Source organism: Hypomesus nipponensis, chromosome 17 (assembly GCF_054491055.1).
Source record: "Hypomesus nipponensis isolate SF chromosome 17, ASM5449105v1, whole genome shotgun sequence".
NCBI lineage: Eukaryota > Metazoa > Chordata > Actinopteri > Osmeriformes > Osmeridae > Hypomesus > Hypomesus nipponensis.
Window position 1 is genome coordinate 16,990,627 of NC_140377.1, and position 18,090 is coordinate 17,008,716.

The 18,090-nt window shown below is 39.4% G+C and overlaps 2 protein-coding genes across 2 annotated transcripts in view; one reads left to right on the forward strand and one right to left on the reverse strand.

Moving 5' to 3' along the window:
• Window positions 1-11,630, forward strand: part of atp2a1 (ATPase sarcoplasmic/endoplasmic reticulum Ca2+ transporting 1) — a 53,823-nt gene extending 42,193 nt beyond the window's left edge. The window contains exons 20-25 of the mRNA XM_084678605.1: window positions 3,638-3,840; window positions 4,163-4,248; window positions 7,404-7,537; window positions 9,444-9,561; window positions 9,981-10,098; window positions 11,387-11,630. Coding sequence (XP_084534731.1) covers window positions 3,638-3,840; window positions 4,163-4,248; window positions 7,404-7,537; window positions 9,444-9,561; window positions 9,981-10,098; window positions 11,387-11,424 — 697 coding nt within the window. The 3' untranslated portion in view covers window positions 11,425-11,630. The remainder of the gene's footprint in view (window positions 1-3,637; window positions 3,841-4,162; window positions 4,249-7,403; window positions 7,538-9,443; window positions 9,562-9,980; window positions 10,099-11,386) is intronic.
• Window positions 11,631-12,708: 1,078 nt separating this feature from the next.
• The window catches only part of rabep2 (rabaptin, RAB GTPase binding effector protein 2), a 28,383-nt gene continuing 23,001 nt past the window's right edge, over window positions 12,709-18,090 (reverse strand). The window contains exon 11 of the mRNA XM_084678606.1: window positions 12,709-12,952. Coding sequence (XP_084534732.1) covers window positions 12,848-12,952 — 105 coding nt within the window. The 3' untranslated portion in view covers window positions 12,709-12,847. The remainder of the gene's footprint in view (window positions 12,953-18,090) is intronic.

Below are 18,090 nucleotides of genomic sequence, written 5' to 3' on the forward strand. Positions count from 1 at the left end.
AGTAACATGCAGGCGATTTTTCCCGTCTTTTAACGGCGCGCTAATCAACCCTAATGGGCGCTGATTGCCCGACGAGGATCTGGTTTGATAAATACCACGCAAAATGCGGAAATACACCGTCCGCTATTTGCGGTTGGGCAAAGGCGCAGATTAAGCTGCGGTCGCAATGTTAGTAAATGAGGCCCTCAGTGCTCTGTGTTGGTGCATGTCAGTATAGGCAAAGGTAGCCTTTTAATCCTCTAGGTTTAAAAAGAATTCGGATTTGATTGGAACTCTCTCTTTTATACATGTATCGTTGGTTTTGACATTGAACAGACAGTTAATTCATTCAGCAAGTTCTTCAACTCGAACAACCATAACACAGTACATTTGGTGTACAAAACTGAGGTCAGATTTTGAAAAATTGCTAGCTTGGATGTTATCTTTACATATAGATGGGTTCTTGTGTTTACAAACAATGAGGATGCGCACGCAGCTACAAGGCAGAAAGATGCGTTCCATTTCCTATGTCCCCCCCACCTTGCTAATTGGGCAGAACTGGTTCATGCAGGAGACTGAAACCTTGGCGCATCACTAGCATCTCGTCATATCACGCAATCGGGGCACAGCTCGATTATCATATTGTAGTGTCAGCACCCTTGGGCACCCAGCATCCAGTGCGGCATGCCAAAAACTGAGAGATTTGGAAAATAGTTCGGAAAACAGCCATGCGAGGGATTTCAGTTGTTGTGTTTTTTCAGTAAAGTGTGTAATGTTCTTGTTTGTTTGTTAACCTTTAGAGGAGTGAGTTCTAAATATTACCGACGCTGCCACCAGAGTGAGTTATTTTTTCAAAACGAAAGCTAGCTAGCTTTAGTTAGCTTCCGTTACCTAGCAAGCTAGCATAATACTCGTAGCAATGCTACTACCTGCTAGTGTTACTTGTTAGCTTCCTAATTGTAAATTTTGAAGCCATACTATAGCGTTTGTCATATAGTTTTTGTCTATCGGAAAATAGTCGGTTGGAATGTTCAGAATCACATATGTGTGACGGTACTCTGTGGGGCCCGCTTTCGAACGATCACATATACGTGACGCTACTAATTAACGGGTTAACCAAATCTGACTATGCTTGCCATTGGAGAAACTGCTTAATTTCTGAAACAAAAACTGAACAGTCCAATGTCTAAGTCTGTGAATGGCTTAGTAGGATGAGACACAATGCTGATGTGCAAAGGGTTGTAGGTTCTAATCTAGTCAGAGTTATATATCATTTTTGGGTGATTCTGACAGAATTTAAGGTTTGAAGTCTTCTGGTTAATCCCAGTGTAACTATCTATTATTTCAATTTTACAACAGTTTGCCATTTTGAGGGAGGAATCTGCCATGCTGCATGCAGCAATATTTACATTTAGTTTTTTTGTGACGCAGAAGTTATTGACTTGTATTTATTTTTGATGTTGACTTCTTTGTGTGTTGCACTTCCAACCTCTCGTTAGCTGGATTCAGTTTTACTAGCCTCAATGAAGAATAATGGAGAGTTGTTCAGAAAAACTTGAAGTGTAGCTTTCAAGGAAGACGAAGTGGAAAGTGTGGTCTCTGCATGTGTCTTACCTAAGACCGTAGCCAAGGAGTCAACATTGGAGTCAACATTGGGCGGGACCAAATGTTCCCAGACCATTTACCGGAACATTTGGTCCCGCCCAATGTTGACTCCAATGTTGACTCCTTGGCTACGGTCTTAGGTAAGACACATGCAGAGACCACGCTTTCCACCTCGTCTTCCTTGAAAGCACTTTTAGCACTTGAAAACAAACTTTCCTCTCTTCTGGTCCTATGGATGAATGTGTTGCAAATTAACTGTCCTGGTATCCTAAATTAGAGTGGAATATGCTCAGAGACTAGAAAGACTAGAGAGCTAGAGCTATTGTTCTGGCAGGAATTAAGCATATCATTGTGAGACGATAACCTTCATAAAATCACAATTTACATTCTAGTTTTCCACGTTTTCATACATTTGAAAGTAAAACAAGCAATAGAAAGACAGTGTTTGACAGGGTTAGGGTTAGTACTCAATAGAGCTGTAGAGTTTTTTTTAAATTAAATTATTTCGGCCAGCAGTGCATGGTGGTTGCTTGTCCCCCAATGTATATTGTGGTTATGATCTTGGTCTTGCCAGTTCATATAACTCTTTAATTAAATCAAAGTATGATTCCAGTGCAGGCATGGTGTCGATACCAAATTACTCACTGAATGGTTGGTGAATTTGCTGCAAGCTTGTCAAGTGCCACACACAAAGAAGTCAATAACTTCCGGGACACAAAAACGACATTTCTAAATCAAGTTCAACATCTGGGGTCTCATTTATAAAGCTTGCGTACGCACAAAACGGGGCTGAAAATGTGCGTACGCCACTTTCCACGCAAAGGTTGTGATTTATAAAAAACAAACTTGACGGGAGAATGTGCGGTCCTCCACGCAAACTCTGACCCTCCCGTAGGCCTACGTACATTTTGAAAACAGTTGGAATTGGCGACGCAGATGACCGTACTGTAGTCAGACTGCAGAAATTGAATGTGGGAAGAACATTACTCGTAATATTTATATATTTTGTTTTCCTCACACACGTTTTTTTCATTCAATTTCATGATTATCATGAAGATTACATCCAGCAGTGTTATTTGCGCTTGTACTGAGTGTTCCATAAACACCTTGTACAATCCAACTCAAATGTTAAAAAAAATTCAGTGCTTCCTCACCATCAGATTGTCCACTAAGGGAGTTCAGGAGGGGGAGATTTCCCGACTGCATGGAATAGGCTACAGGACAACATCACATATCCTACCTTTAGATAACTGCAGAACACAGTGTATAACTAAATATATTTATTTAATACTGTGCAAATATCCTCATATGTCAAAAACTGGAAATACAGTCGTTAAGCTCCCACAATCGCTACACTCTACGTCCTCGTTATCAGTCCAGACTTTAATAGATTACTGTTCATAACAACTGTTATTTGTTTTCAAATTGTATCTTGACTCGCAGTATCACTGGCACAGTTGACGCCACTCGCAGTTTTTTTTAATTGGTGATCTACCGGCCACCACATTTTCAGAGTTTTCGGGCTCCACCAATAGGCTAACAGTGTCTGAGAAGTTGTCAGGCGCTATGATTCACCGTAAAGAACAATCGTATGCCAGGGTCATGATGAGATACTAGATTAGCATTCATGAGGTGCTTTGCATTGACTATATATGGTTAAAAATTGGCGTGTTCAGGGCGGGGTACAATGCTGATTCATGTACGCACACTTGTGGGTAATCTGTGATTTATAAAGGGAACATTGCGTACAGGTGTGCGTACGCACGGTTTTATAAATCAGAATTTTTTGTGTGCGTACACCATTTTAGGCTTTTGGGCGTACGTACACTTTTAGTAAGAATCCTACGCAGTTTTATAAATGAGACCCCTGGCCCGTTTTTCAATTTTGTTTGTTGGTTTTGGATTCAGATTTTTGTTTTGGATTCAGATTTTTGTTTCTCACTTGAATAAATAAAGAATGAGTGTTGCATGGATTCACGAGCAATATGACCTTATTTCACTGTGACAGAAGTGTTGATTACAGTATTTGATACAACCTCCCTCCCTCCCTCAGTATCTTCCTGACGGCTGCCCTGGGTCTGCCTGAGGCCCTGATCCCCGTCCAGCTGCTGTGGGTTAACCTAGTCACTGATGGTCTGCCCGCCACTGCCCTGGGCTTCAACCCCCCAGATCTGGACATCATGGGCAAGGCCCCCCGTTCACCCAAGGAGCCCTTAATCTCCGGCTGGCTCTTCTTCAGATACCTGGCCATTGGAGGTATGGTGATTAACGACTGCTATTTGAGTACCTTTTCCACCAGAAAGAAGTACGTGTTAGTTTTTAATTGGGACATGTGGAACCTAACCTAAACACCACAACCTCAAGCCTGACTCAATGACACTATGTTGAACCTATGAGCTGGATGTCATTCCAACACAAACACGTTTTCCATCAGCAAAGTGATTCCAACAAATTCCAACAGATTAAGAACCTCTTAGAAAAAACGTGAAGGAAATTCATCGAAGAGTGGATGGGAGAGTCAATGTACCATACAAGAATGGCTTGTAACTACCTTTCTTTCCGCACATGTCTCAATTAGGCTATGTTGGTGCTGCAACCGTGGCTGCTGCTGCCTGGTGGTTCCTGTACTATGAAGAAGGCCCCATGGTGTCCTTCTACCACCTGGTGAGGATCTGGCAAAGTCCAATACTAGAGATGCTCCGATCAGGTTTTTTGGTACCGATCACTGAAATCAGTATCTGCCGATAATACTGATCACGGTGTTGATTGAAGCATTTTATTTATTGTGTAGCATTATTTATGAAATTAATTATTCTTAACAACATTGGTATTGTATTTGAAGTATTTAAATTACAAGATGAGAGAGTATCATGAATTGACAACCATCAGTTCTATTGCAGGGAACGTGCAACATTCCAGAGTAGAAGCTCTCTCGCTTACTATAAAATGTGTAAATAATAATAAATATTTGAATAATAATAAAAATATAAATCTTTAAATAAAAATAACTACAATAGAATCACATGTGCAAAATTCCACTCTCTAGAGGCTCTCAAGAGAACTTGGCGCTTATGTGACGGTATGTAACGGACGTGGCCACGCTCCGTCACTACAAGGCGTCGTTCGCCACTCGCTGGGCTCGAACGCACAACCTCTGACAAAGAAAAGCTAGCTATTCGTTGATGCGGGTAGCCCATTACATACCTGAGGAGCAGTGTTAATTTTGGCAGCTATTTTTGATTTAGTCTTAGTCTTTAGACGAAAATGCTTATTAGTTTTAGTCACATTTAGTCATTTCAATCCTTCTTAGTTTTAGTCTAGTTTTTGTCAATGAAAACTCAAAACATTTTAGTCTAGTTTTAGTCACATTTAATAGCCATATTAGACTCCTTTTCTTCCCTTTTCAGTAAGGATGTGCATCTCCATCACTGAGGACGATGCAATAGACATCTCGATGCACTGCCAACGATCCGATACATTAAAGATACATAAAAGCAACTACTAATCCGATACAATACGATTCACCTCTAATGCCATGCAGTGCGATTTGACAAGATGTGATTCAATGAGATGCAAATGAATAAGATGCTATGCAATTTAATATGGTAGCCTACATAATTATGTATTTCTTTGTCAGACAGCAAATAATCAATTAACTAAACAAGTTAAAGTTTTACTTCACATATTAAAAAAAGTCTCTGACAAAATACATAACATCAGACCTGGACCTTGCCTTAAACTAGACCTTCTTTCCTGTTGTAGGCTATGTGTTCTCTGAATGTAAAAAATGGTAAACTATTACTGGCAGTCACAAGCTGCTGTAAACACTCATTTAACACCACACACTAAATTGAACTCATGTCCTACTTTCAGGTTTTTCTCAATGACTCAGCTATCTCTCATGTTACTTTGTCGTACACAACAGGGATTTGTTTTGTCGGAGAATAGCTTCCTATTCTTGCTAAGGGTACCGGTGGAGCTAGCCACTAACTGTAGCCATAGCTGAATCCGAGGGGGAGGCAGACGTCTCCACACAAATACAATGTCGCCTCTTCAGGTGACTACCTAAATCAGCCGTGCTGCCTGTGTACGTTATAGCAGCACCGTGCACGACATATCTTGCCAATTGCATGGGTCGATAACACTGGCTCAAACACGCCTCTAACTCGTGTGAAACTTGGCCGAGAGACTTGACGAGAATCGGCCACTGACAGCAGTAGAGATGAGAGCGCGCTTAGGAAACAGAGAGGAGGAATCTAAGTATAAAAACATTGGGGGAAAAAGTATTGTGACTTCGTCAACCACCAACATTTTCGTCTCGTTTCGTTAACAAAAGTTATATTATATTTAGTCATAGTTTTTATTTTCAGAGATCCGTTTTTGTCACGTTTTAGTCTCGTTTTAGTCATGGGAAAAGGTCGTTAACGAACGTTTTTCGTCATAGTTTTTGTCGATGAAATTAACACTGCTGAGGATTGAGTTTCACAGGTTCACACCCGTTACAATTACCCCTCTGAAATTCACTCCGGCAGTTAGCTAGTGCTAACCTCGTGAATCCGGGTCACGGCACAAATGTGACGGTGTGTAACGGACGTGGGCACGCTCCGTCACTACAAGGCGTCGTTCGCCACTCGCTGGGCTTGAACGCACAACCTCTGACTTGCCAAGCGCGACCACTATCAGCTACGCCAAAGAAAAGCTAGCTATTTATTGACGCGGGTAGCCCATTACATACCTGAGGAGTGAGTTTCACAGGTTCACACCCGTTACACTTATACAGTAGCTGTCCTGTGGAAAAATAATAATACAAACTTAACTGCAACATAAACAGGCTATAGCCAAATATGTCAGTTTCTAGTCGATTTGTCTGCATTTAGGAGGAGATAACAGACAGAATAAAGATTAAAGGTGCACAGGAAATCAGCAATTAAACAAAAAAACTAAACATGTATATCTATCTGTATGTGTCTCACTCACTCTCACATACTTCACTCACTCTCTCACTTCACTCACTTCACGCACGCACTCGGAGAGGGGGCGTATTAGAGTATTCAAACCTTACTTCTGATGAAGCAGCATCACTGGCAGATTTGCCTTGATAAATATAAGCATATCAGCTTTTTTAGGAGTCAACCTGTTCCTCTTCTCATCTAAAATATGTCCTGCTGTGCTGAAAAGTTGTTCGCTATCTACACTTGTACAAGGTGCGGAGAGGAAGACTTGTGCTGCTTGTGCAAGATTAGGAAAGCGGTCTTTATTGGCCTTCCAAAAAGCAGTGGCTGTCCGTGACTGTTTTCGTTCGAATACGGGTCTCACAGAGTAAGGTCGCAAATCTTATGTCATGTGATTGGCCATGTTTGATGGGCCGTTTTGAGAATGCCGATCAAAACCAATAATGGGAATATCGGCCGATATGGATCGGCGCCGATCAGATCGGAGCATCCCTATCCAATACTCTGCACATGCATCATGCCTTTCTCTTTGCATCTCACATTAATGGAAATGTATTACCTAATTTAGACATTTTCTGTAGATAAAAGAATTTGCAGTTTGAAAGAAATTTTACTCTAGAGAATCTATGACATCGGAACTGTTTCTGCTCATGAATTTAAGGGAATTTTGGATTGTTGGAAACATTTAGTAGTTTGTATGATATGGTTATTTCATGCTGATGTTAAAAGATTGTACACAGCTTGTGCAAAAGTGTGGATCAACCACTATAGATCATTTAACTATTATTTAGCCTTCTACTAAATAACTCATTTTCTGTGACTGGTTTTGTCTAACTAAAAGGCTATCTCTTTGATTGTATTTCTCAGTCCCACTTCATGCAGTGCAGTGAGGAAAATGAGGATTTTGCAGGTGTTCACTGTGAGGTGTTTGAGGCTGCTCCTCCAATGACCATGGCTCTGTCTGTGCTTGTTACAATTGAGATGTGCAATGCCCTCAACAGGTGAGTGGAAAGCAATGAAAATGGGTATTGCACTTGAAGGCTGTAATCATAACATATATTGGGGGGCGTTCTGGTGTAAATGTCCCCCCCCAATAGATTGATATAAAAATATAAATAAAATATAAATGTGCTACGCTACGACAGGCAACCACACACGCTGTTCGAAATTATCATAACAAATGTAATCATATTCATAACTAAATGTAAAAAAATCTATTTTATAACTACTAGTATTACTGATACCGGTGTTCTGTACGGGAGATATAAGCTTATACTGGTTGGTAAGGATGAGATGAGAGTACGCAAAGAGAGAGGGGAGAAAGCATGAAGAGCGAGGCGGTAGAGTGCATGAAGAGAGGGGAGAGAGCGCGAAGAGAAAGGAAGTAGAGCATGAGTGTAAATATTCCTATAAAAGAGTGAGAAAGTTTAGCAATAGGTGGGGGGGGGGGGCAGGGCTGTGCCTCCCTGAAAGGAGTCTCTGCAGGTTGGGCTATATGCTATATGATTTTTTTTATTGTAGTCTTCTCAAAACACATCTAAAATAATAAACTCTTTGCAGGGTTTTCAAGCCTCACGCATTGACCTTAAACAAGGTTCCTCAACTTGTAATTTTGGCAATTCGCAGAATTTCATTGCTACATGTTAGTCTGTGTAACATGAAGGCAAAACTAATTCAACCATTAAAACCATATATCATCTGAAAGCTTATACCCTCAGGATGTTATTTAATGAGACAAGAGACACGTGCTTCTCTCCATATTAGTATGCTGTCCATGCATAATAAATTCAGTATTGGTAAATGGAGTATATGGCTGATACTATTTTGGGCTGTGCCATTAGGCAAACTGATTCAACCACCTAAAACATTTATTTTCTGAAAGCTTACATCCTAAGGATATGATCTGTGGAAAAGACTACAGGTTTGAACACACATTTGACCATTTCTGAACTGTCCAGTCATGCTTTAGGGAGATGCTAATTTTTTATGTAGCCTACATAATTATTAGGCTTCTAAACCTATACCAATTGTGAATTTGATATGCTGATAACATGATTTACATCTCAGAAATCTTCATATGAACAATCTACATTAAACTTATTTCAATTATCAATATGAAAGAATGCTCAATGCATCTCCATGTCTCCTGATATGGCCTAGGTGGTTGAGACTGAGAGTGAGTCAGAGTATATATTTCTGTGCGTAGGTACTTTTCGAGTTTTGGCCGTACGCCATCTTCTGGTATGAAAGCTGTGCAATCATTTATACATAAGGCCCCTGGACTTGTCTTCATATTACAATGCATAGATTTCTGTTCATATAATTATAATAATCTCTGCCATTACATACAATGAAACAAGAAAAGCTACATAATAAAAAATAAAAAAAGTGTAAATTTGTGTTACTCATTAGTAAAAAAAAAAAAAAAAATCAGGGGGGGACCCTCTGGATTTACTCAATTTCATTGACTGTGTACTGTGCACAATGACAAGAAAGTTTAATCTAGTAATTGATAATGGTTCTTTGTACAAGTACTCAATCATTTTTACCACATTGTACATTTATTCCTATTAGTTTCTTAAATCATTGACAACCAAACATTGAACTTAACTATTTAAGAATGTTAAATGTTAATGAGGAAGTTAATCTCAGGATGAATCCCAACTCTTACAGTTGCATTGTCAGTTTAACCTTAGACTTTGAAGTGTAACAGTGGCCATGCAAAATCACAAATCCATACATCACTCTTCACGTAATGTATTCAATTTTATCTATTATAGTCTCAGATCCGAACACATTTCGTACCCCTTGTCCTGTATACACACCCATTCAGTGTGACACGAACAAACGCCTCACTCTGCCACAGACATGATCGCATATTCACTTCCTCATTGGCCCACCCCACAGCTTGTCTGAGAATCAATCCCTGGTTCGGATGCCCCCCTGGAGCAACCTGTGGCTGGTGGGAGCCATGACTCTGTCCATGTCCCTGCACTTCATGATAATCTACGTGGACCCGCTGCCCGTAAGTCCACCCCTCGACCACTGTCCGCTTTCACCTTAAAACACCTATTAAGTAATGTAATTTTGTAGTTTTTGCAATGCAACATCATTCATGTACATTGAGTTTCAAATGATAGTCACTCAAGATTTTAAAGACGTGCTTCTAGCAATGATGAGGTTGCAAGAAGCCTGGAAGATGTGGAAGCAGGTGAAAAAGGGTAAGAATATTTAGAACTAGTAGTCAGTGGCACTCTGCATTAGGTTAAATGGCATCACGGAGGATATGTCCAAGAATGTAGATGAGATGTTTCTATGAATCAAGGGTTTAGCACGGTAATTTTAGTTATCTTCCTTTGCAACATGTCTCTATTTTCCCTAATGAATGCATTGATTAAGTCAATATGTTTACAGAGCTGAACAGGTCTATGTTTTATGCTTCAGATGATATTCAAGCTGACCCATTTGACTGTGGACCAATGGATCGTGGTGCTCAAGCTCTCCTTCCCTGTCATCCTAATTGATGAGGTTCTGAAGTTTGTGTCTCGCACATACCTGGAGGGTAAGGACAACACAAGCCAATACCAAATCCAGACACACATCTATATAACTATCTACACTATCAAATGTTGGAAATGGAAAGGATTCTTTTTTAACCTAAAACATGCAAGCAAGCACAAACACAAATGTTGCTCTGTTGTTTCCTTTACATTTGTTTTCTATGACTTAATAACGCGCTTTTCTATGTATTAATAACAACACATAATCACTGACCATTGTCTTGGGTTTCTCTCTATCTCTTTTCCTGCTTATTGGTAAAAACCTTGATGATGCCAACTCTAAACTTCCTCTCTCTGATTCCTCCTTGTTCCCAGCTCCCTTTCTATTTACTACTTTCCTGACTAACAATTTTAACTTTTCTAGCAACAAAGTCAGGTGTCTCAATTTGTTTATGTTGTACAGTTGTGAGTTAGCCTGGCTGCCAGCCCAACTTGGCCAAGCCCACAGAAAAATTTGGTCGGGAAGTTGGGTCTGGAGGGGCTGTATTGGGGACAAACTATATAAAACCAGGATCTGGGCGGACCAATGAAATTGCCAGGGCGGGCTTTATACGATGATGGACAGATGATCAACAGTAACGTAATCAACGTCACGAAAGAGCGCTTGGGCTGAATTATTTTTCAACAAACAACATATTACGTTGCTCTCATTGGTTGTAGGTCTATCCAATTGAGCGAGGAGGCATTTGTTTTACGAGTTCGGTTGAAACACACCCCATAGTCACAGCCCAACAAAGAGTTATCAGACTCATATTCTGACTAGAATTATGAGTAATTCTGAGAAATTCTGACTAGAATTATGAGTATGACAACGTCAGGCTAGTTGTGTGTCCGTCTCAGACCGTGTCATGTGTAGGCATTGTTGTTGATTGTTTGCTGGACTGTTTGCTGGACTGTTTTGGTGATGTCTGTTTTTCAGTCTCTATTACTATTGGATTCCTGTCAGGCTGCAAGCTCCCTGTCTGTCACTTACTCCTGTTGAAATGTAGTTTCTGGAATTGTCACTTCCTGTGAAGTACTAGTTTTTCCCTGGAGACACTGTACAGCTGGTGACAAAACAGAATGTCTGTAGGCTTATGCATGTGGATGTTACTCAGTCTCCACGACTTCATATCATTTGTCAGATTATTGCAGGTATAAATGGTCTTCTGAGACAATACATTTTGAACTACAATATTATATACGTGAAATGGTATGATTAAATGAAAATTACATACATAAAACCGAAAAATACTGGTATCAATTATTAGTCCATTTGAAATGCATTTTTGTTGCATTTCCCCTTCACAGAAAGAGATGATAATCTAGTGTCCAAGAAGTGGAACTGAGAGAAAGAGTGGAGGAGACTACATGGAGTGGTGGATCATTACACAATACGAGTTGTTACTCATAGAAACATGAACAAAGCCAACAGAAAAAAGACAAAAAACATCTTCCTGTGTATGTATTCAAAAGTAATTAATAGATTGACATTATGGAGTTATTCAAACTATGATGACTATTCTTTAAAAATAAAAACATGTATTAAAGAAAACATGACAGCGAAGTGTCCTTTTTGGGTGCTAATATGGTATGGAAAATGTGTTAAATGTGATAAGAAGTCTTAAATTCTCCAGCCTTTCAGTACACACATTCACAAAAAAATCCACAGCCCAAGTTTTTGTACCAAATACAACTGTACATTCATGGTTTTCACAATTCTCATCCATAGTTTGTAGACATTTTGATAAGTACAGAAGAAGGAATTATATAAAGTAGGAATTACATCAAGCCCCAGGATTAGTGACCAATAGATTGGAGTGATTGGAAATGAGTAGTGTTACGGAACTGAAGCAAAACATGTAACTATTAAATCACTTAAGTCAATGGTTCATTGTGTCATGGAAGGATGCATTGTTAGATGATAATTCATACCGGCTTTCTGGTAAAGCAGCACCCCATAATGCATACTTACATAATGACAACTTCTCTTTCAGTTGTTTAATAATAGTTAAATGTCTGCAGACCTTTATATAGATAGATAACTTTATTAGTATAGTATTATAATGATAATTAGTCATCAAGAAGACAAGTGTATGCATTGTAAACCTACAAGGAGAAGTGAAACACAATATATTGAATCTGTATGAAATGTTTGTGCTTTTGGTGGTATAACATGTGGAGTGTTTTATACAAATTCTTAAAAGGGTTACTAAAGACCTTTCAAACCTAAGCCTGAGGAATTCGACGTATCACAGTATTGTCTGAAGTACCCTCCCCTGAGACGTGACACTCCCCCCTCCCTGTGATAGGTAGAGTACCTCGACAAGGCACACAAACGTCACAAACGTAAAAGTTTTTAACTACTAAGGGCAAAAAGATCTGGAATTTATCAACAAATAATCAGAATGAACACGTTTGCAAAGATTTGTCGGTATAAAGACCAGGAGTTTAGCCATGAGGGAGTATGAAACCATTAAGGTTTTCCTACAAAAAGAGGTTTGATGTTTAGGTACAGTTAAGGTGACTTCAAGGAGATATTTTAAGAAATATTAAGTTTGGTCCATAAACCTATTTAAAAACAAATTAAAAATTCCCATTGTTTTAAGATAACTACTCAAAGTCACAAAACAAGTAGTGGCAGCAGTAGAAATATTCACTAGTAGTCACTCATTTCCAATAGTAAAAATGTCTGTGCAGCCAAGTTAGTAATTGGTCACCCTTGGAATACTTTTTCTGTTGCTTTGGTTCTGTAGTGCCACTTTAACAGCCTCACATAGCATCTGTAGGTGAAGCGCCATCCTCAGAGAGACCCTCTCCCAATATCTGCCTAACTTGGTCCAGAGTTTCTGCCTGACGAATTAACTCCAACTTCACCTGCAAAAGATGGGTAAAATGGAACAAAATACAACAAGACAATACACTTCTCTAACTTTACATTTCTGTTCAAGTATAGGACAAATCACATCATACTATATTACGGTTATCCACACACACACACAGTATATCTGACATGCTTTGGTGAAAAGGGGCCGTTGTCGGCATTCTGTATTAATTTATTTACAGTTCTTTATCTTGCATATTACAAAAGCTAGTTTTGAAGAAGTCACTCAATTTAATAAATAACTTGTTTAGGATCACTAAATACTCATTTGTTCTTGTTTACCTAAACTTCCAATTGAGTTGTGGGCACGTAATGCGAGATGCGATGATTTGCATCCCGGTGCAGCCGGCTACTTTTAGCGCAGATAGGGTCAATGGTCCACTAATGATCGCTAGATGGCGCTTCTTGTACGCAGCCAAGGCAAGGTCGGAAACTGAAGTGGCCTTTGACAATCTGTCATTCATTTCCGTGTTGATTGTCGGTGACTATTCATTAGAATGATTGTTGTCTAGCCCTTCAATCATTCAGCAAAATTTAATTTATTATAAAGGATTTCACACACGTTGAAGGTTAGACTGCAGTTGGTCTATAAATGCGTAGCCCGCCATTATGAAAATTCTATTGAAAATTCTATAGTCGGCTGACAATGATCATGTCGTTGTCCCTTGTCAAAAGTATAAACACACAGGAACATCATAAACATTTAATGGTCTGATAGATCCAGTAGTCCTGGTAAACATTTATTGTTCATCATTTATTGACGGGGCACAGTCCAAGTACGGCTATTTCAAATATAAAGATGCTAGTGTAACTTATTTGGAAATTCTCAAATTTCTTCTGAAATTCATCCTTTTATTCATTACTGTAACACTGGGACTCCAGGTCCCAGTGTGGATCTCGGGTTACATATGAGCAGTAGCGCATTGTGGGCAAAATTACATTTCCATTTGATAAATCAAGTTGGAGGCCTATCTACAACTTGGAAGGACAGTTAAGACAGTGAACATTATGTCATAACATAAGCAAACTCTACCCCTATTTTCCAACTCTATCCAGTAGTCTATATTTGTAGCGCAGTTCCCATACAGTAGAAGTCGATCAGCCTAATCATAGCTGTTCAAAGTGCAATCAAAGCGGCAGATTTGGTCTTGAGTCAATAACCCTTACATATGTTTCACAAGTAGTTTGGCGTACATTTTTGTCATAGGCACTACTTTCATTTCAGCCTACATTCACAGACTAAATAGAATAGGCTAATTTGGGGGATTGCATTGTGCACAGGATACATTTCTTTGTTTGACCTGGTAAACCAAGAATACATCTTTCAGGCTGTTTGGACGGTGCATACATACGCACACATGGCTATGTAGTGAAGCAAATGCTTTGATAGAATTCAATTTGTTATAATTTTGCATAGGCTATACATATTTTGCTATGATATAAATCTTATTTAGGTTATAACCATCTGAATTACATACACTAGTGCACAGTGCCTGTGATGCAGTCAGTGATTAAGATGTCAGTGAAACACAAATACATATTCCTTGAACTATAGATAGTAGATAGTGCATAGTGCCAGTGATACAATTGGTGGCACAAACACCCAGATCACTGGAATTATAGATAGTTAATGCAGTGCCCGTGATGCAGCTGGTGATGACAGTTCAGTGGTTTTGGTACCTACATTTTTCAAATCAAAATTGAAATTCTCTGTCATCTCTGAAGTACTTGTTAAACCTCCACATCTATTAGTCAAATTGCCAATGCTGTGGTAGCCTACATTCATGCAAATGGTTATATGTAGCCTTCTTACCTCCTTGTCTGCCATTTTTTATGTTATAAATTACTTATGTTAATCAAAATGTACTATATTGGTTCTCTGTTAAATTGTTTTACCACTACAAACATCTAAACATTTAGTTCACTACAGAAGTCATTACATGCACATGGGTTGAGCCAGTTGTCATAATTGTAGGCTTAATTCACCATACAGCGCTTGTATATTTGCAATGTGCAGGCAGTTGTGACATATGTAAATACTTTAATTTATGACAAAAATCACTGATCTATACTGAAAGTGTATCCACTTTATATTGTTGTTTAGTTAGCTAGCCAGCCCCTTTGAAAGCACCTGATTATTGGTTGTAAAAGGGAATTCACTACTAAATAACAAAACATAATTTCCCTATTTTCCTTGCGTAGTTTCATTTCATTGCAAATGCATTTGTTAGGTTAAAAAGTATATTTGCAAAATATTAACTTTGCAGAGTGCCAGGTTCTTGAGATATTTGTAGGAAACTCTGTGCAGACCAGAGGACCAATCAGAGTGAAGGGGCAGGGATGCCAAAAGAGCAAGCCAAACTAGAGGCAAATATTTTTAAATGTAGGTTCTTGAGCTCATTGTGGGAAACTAAACCCATTGTAATTTGTACACACACACACACACACACAAGATGGCATTTTTAGAGAGATGTGCATGGGAGCCCTTGCAACATCTGCTGATAGAAAAGCGAATTGCAGCCTTGAAAGGGAGGTAAAATTTGGCTGAATGCGCAGCTGGCAGCAATTGATCAGAAACAGGAAGAAAAAAGCTCTCCTGTGTGATTTTGGATACCCTTTAAGCTAACTTGTTTGCCCAATTTGGTAAATTTTGGAAGAAAGTCAAACTTTTTAGTTGTAGAGGGGAGTAAAGTTTTTTTTAAAACATTTTTTCCCCAGGTTTTAACTTTCAAACTAAATATTATATTTCTAATCTGTCTACTGCACTACTGCAAACAGTTCAGGTGTATGATTTAATATGAAAATTAATGTAAATATGAATATGCACATTAACTACGTTCTACAGCCCGCCGGGGGCCCGTAACCCCCCCCACGAATCACACTAATCTCACACACCAAATCACCCTCCACCACTCCAAAAAAATTTTTTAGACTACTACACACAGGCATGAAAACGGGTCAGGGGTGAAAAAGGTGAGAAGGATATTACCCCTCTAAGGGTGACCGGGTGCATGCTCCCCCATAAGAAACATTTAAATATTCCATATTTTAAAGCATCAATCTGATGCATTTTGAGATACTTTTTTGCCAACCTGGGGGGAGCTGGAGAAAAAATCCATGAGTCAAAAATGATTATGGCCTCCATACTAAGTATTATGCAAGCCATTTGATGCCAGCCTGTCACTGGGTCTAACATTTACAGTATATGAGGCACAATGTGGTAAGGGCACCACAAATGGCTTAATGCATAACCCCCACAAGAGATGGTGGACATGCTGCAACTTAACTTGTCTACTCTTCCATCATGATTGACAGCCAATGCAAGTACCAGCGTACTTTGAAGTCAAAATGCGTATCCGCTACACAAATTGCGTACAGGTTGGCAGGTCTTCTTATTGATAGAACGGCAGGGACAGACTGGGAGTAAAAATAGGCCTTGGACTTTGATCCAGACCGGCCCACCAGAACCCCCTGCTAATGCGTGCAAATACTGTGCCTGATGTGATGCTAGTTAGGGACTTCCATGGTTAATGCGAGCGCGTAGCGTGCAAGCAAATTTTCTGGGCTGATTTGAGCGAAAAATCGTTTTTGGAGCTTGAAACAAACAAACAGCCGTTTTTCCAATTTGTAAAACATTGTCTAGTGAAGGTAATTACGTTTAGGTTTCTTTCCATCTTTATATTGTCTCAAATTAGCTTTCAATCTGTTGGTGTCACTGTTGTGTGTAGGCGGCACATACGTTCATTTGGAATTTTCAACCGAAATTTAGCTAGCTGGCTAACGTTGCGTTCTCTCCTGCTGTGTTCAATGACTCAATTCATCAAGCTGTAGCTAACGTTAGATAAATATATGTCAACAGAGCTCCTGGGTAACTTAACTTAGATATACCAGAAAATATAAAAATGATTTAAAACCATCATTCACCGAGGCCAGGTGCTTTCAGCCTCTGATGGTGATTTGCACTGGTGATGCAAGGCCCTTCGCGTTAATATTTCCATGCACTCGCGCTCCCTTCTGACCGCACCTGTTCGCAGTTCACTGAATATGAATACCCCCCCCCCCCCTCTCATCGAATCTACACGATCTACACGATTCACGTAGGTCACCTGTTTTGGTTTCAAAACGGCGAATTTCGCCGAAAGGTGAGGGATTTTCATGTCTGTACACATGCCATTTATTGTTGGAAAGCTACGATTCTTGTGATTCTACTGATGTAAACCATTTCAAGATCAAATTGCAACAGCAGGTACAATCAACGTCTTTGTCCGACCATGAACGTGTCAACAACGTGAAAGTAAACAGAGACTACTCACCTAACAAGGCTCAGTTGTCCAGTTATGCAAAATATCCCACCAAAAATGGTCTGGTTACATTCTCAAAGGTCCAAACTATCTAACCAAGTAAAGTATTTTGTCGAGAACCATGTACGACATTCATAAATAGACATGAACTCTTGTTGCATCATTCTAACTTTGCCGACATGAGAGACCAGTCACTCACGTTCAATTAATCATAACGTCAGTTAGCTTCTGAATATTTACGATATCTTGACGCCAAAATGGCCACTGCACTCTGACTTTTTGATTGACACTTGATATGACCCAAAAGGAGCTTCCATGCCATGTCTATATCCTTCTTAAGCCAACCAGGTAGCTCCCAAAATTCATGTGTCCTGCTCTAAAGGAGGATGTCCTCCCTTATCAATCAACAACTAGAATACAATATTGACAATTGCGTTTGTCCAAATATAATTTAATCTCGAATTCTCAACCACCGTACTGTACAGTTAGTGTGATGAACTGGTGGTAAAGTGAGATAGCGACTGATAGATACAGTACCATATTAGAAAAGTGAACTGAAAATTGTAAACAACTTTTAGAATTTTCTGATCTTCGCTTTCCTTTTTTGTATCAAGAAGTAGCTAGCGCTAGCTTGTTATGGCAGCTCTGAAGGATCTTACAGGCTAATGTATAGAATGGATGCCAATGAGGCAAATAACTGCAGACTGAGTGAGGGGGTCACAGAGACATGGACGCAAAGAGTGGGATGGGGAAGAATCACTTGTGGATTATTTGTCACAGCCATTCCACAGTTTGGATTACGCAGTAAATTTGCAACTAGGTTGCTAGTT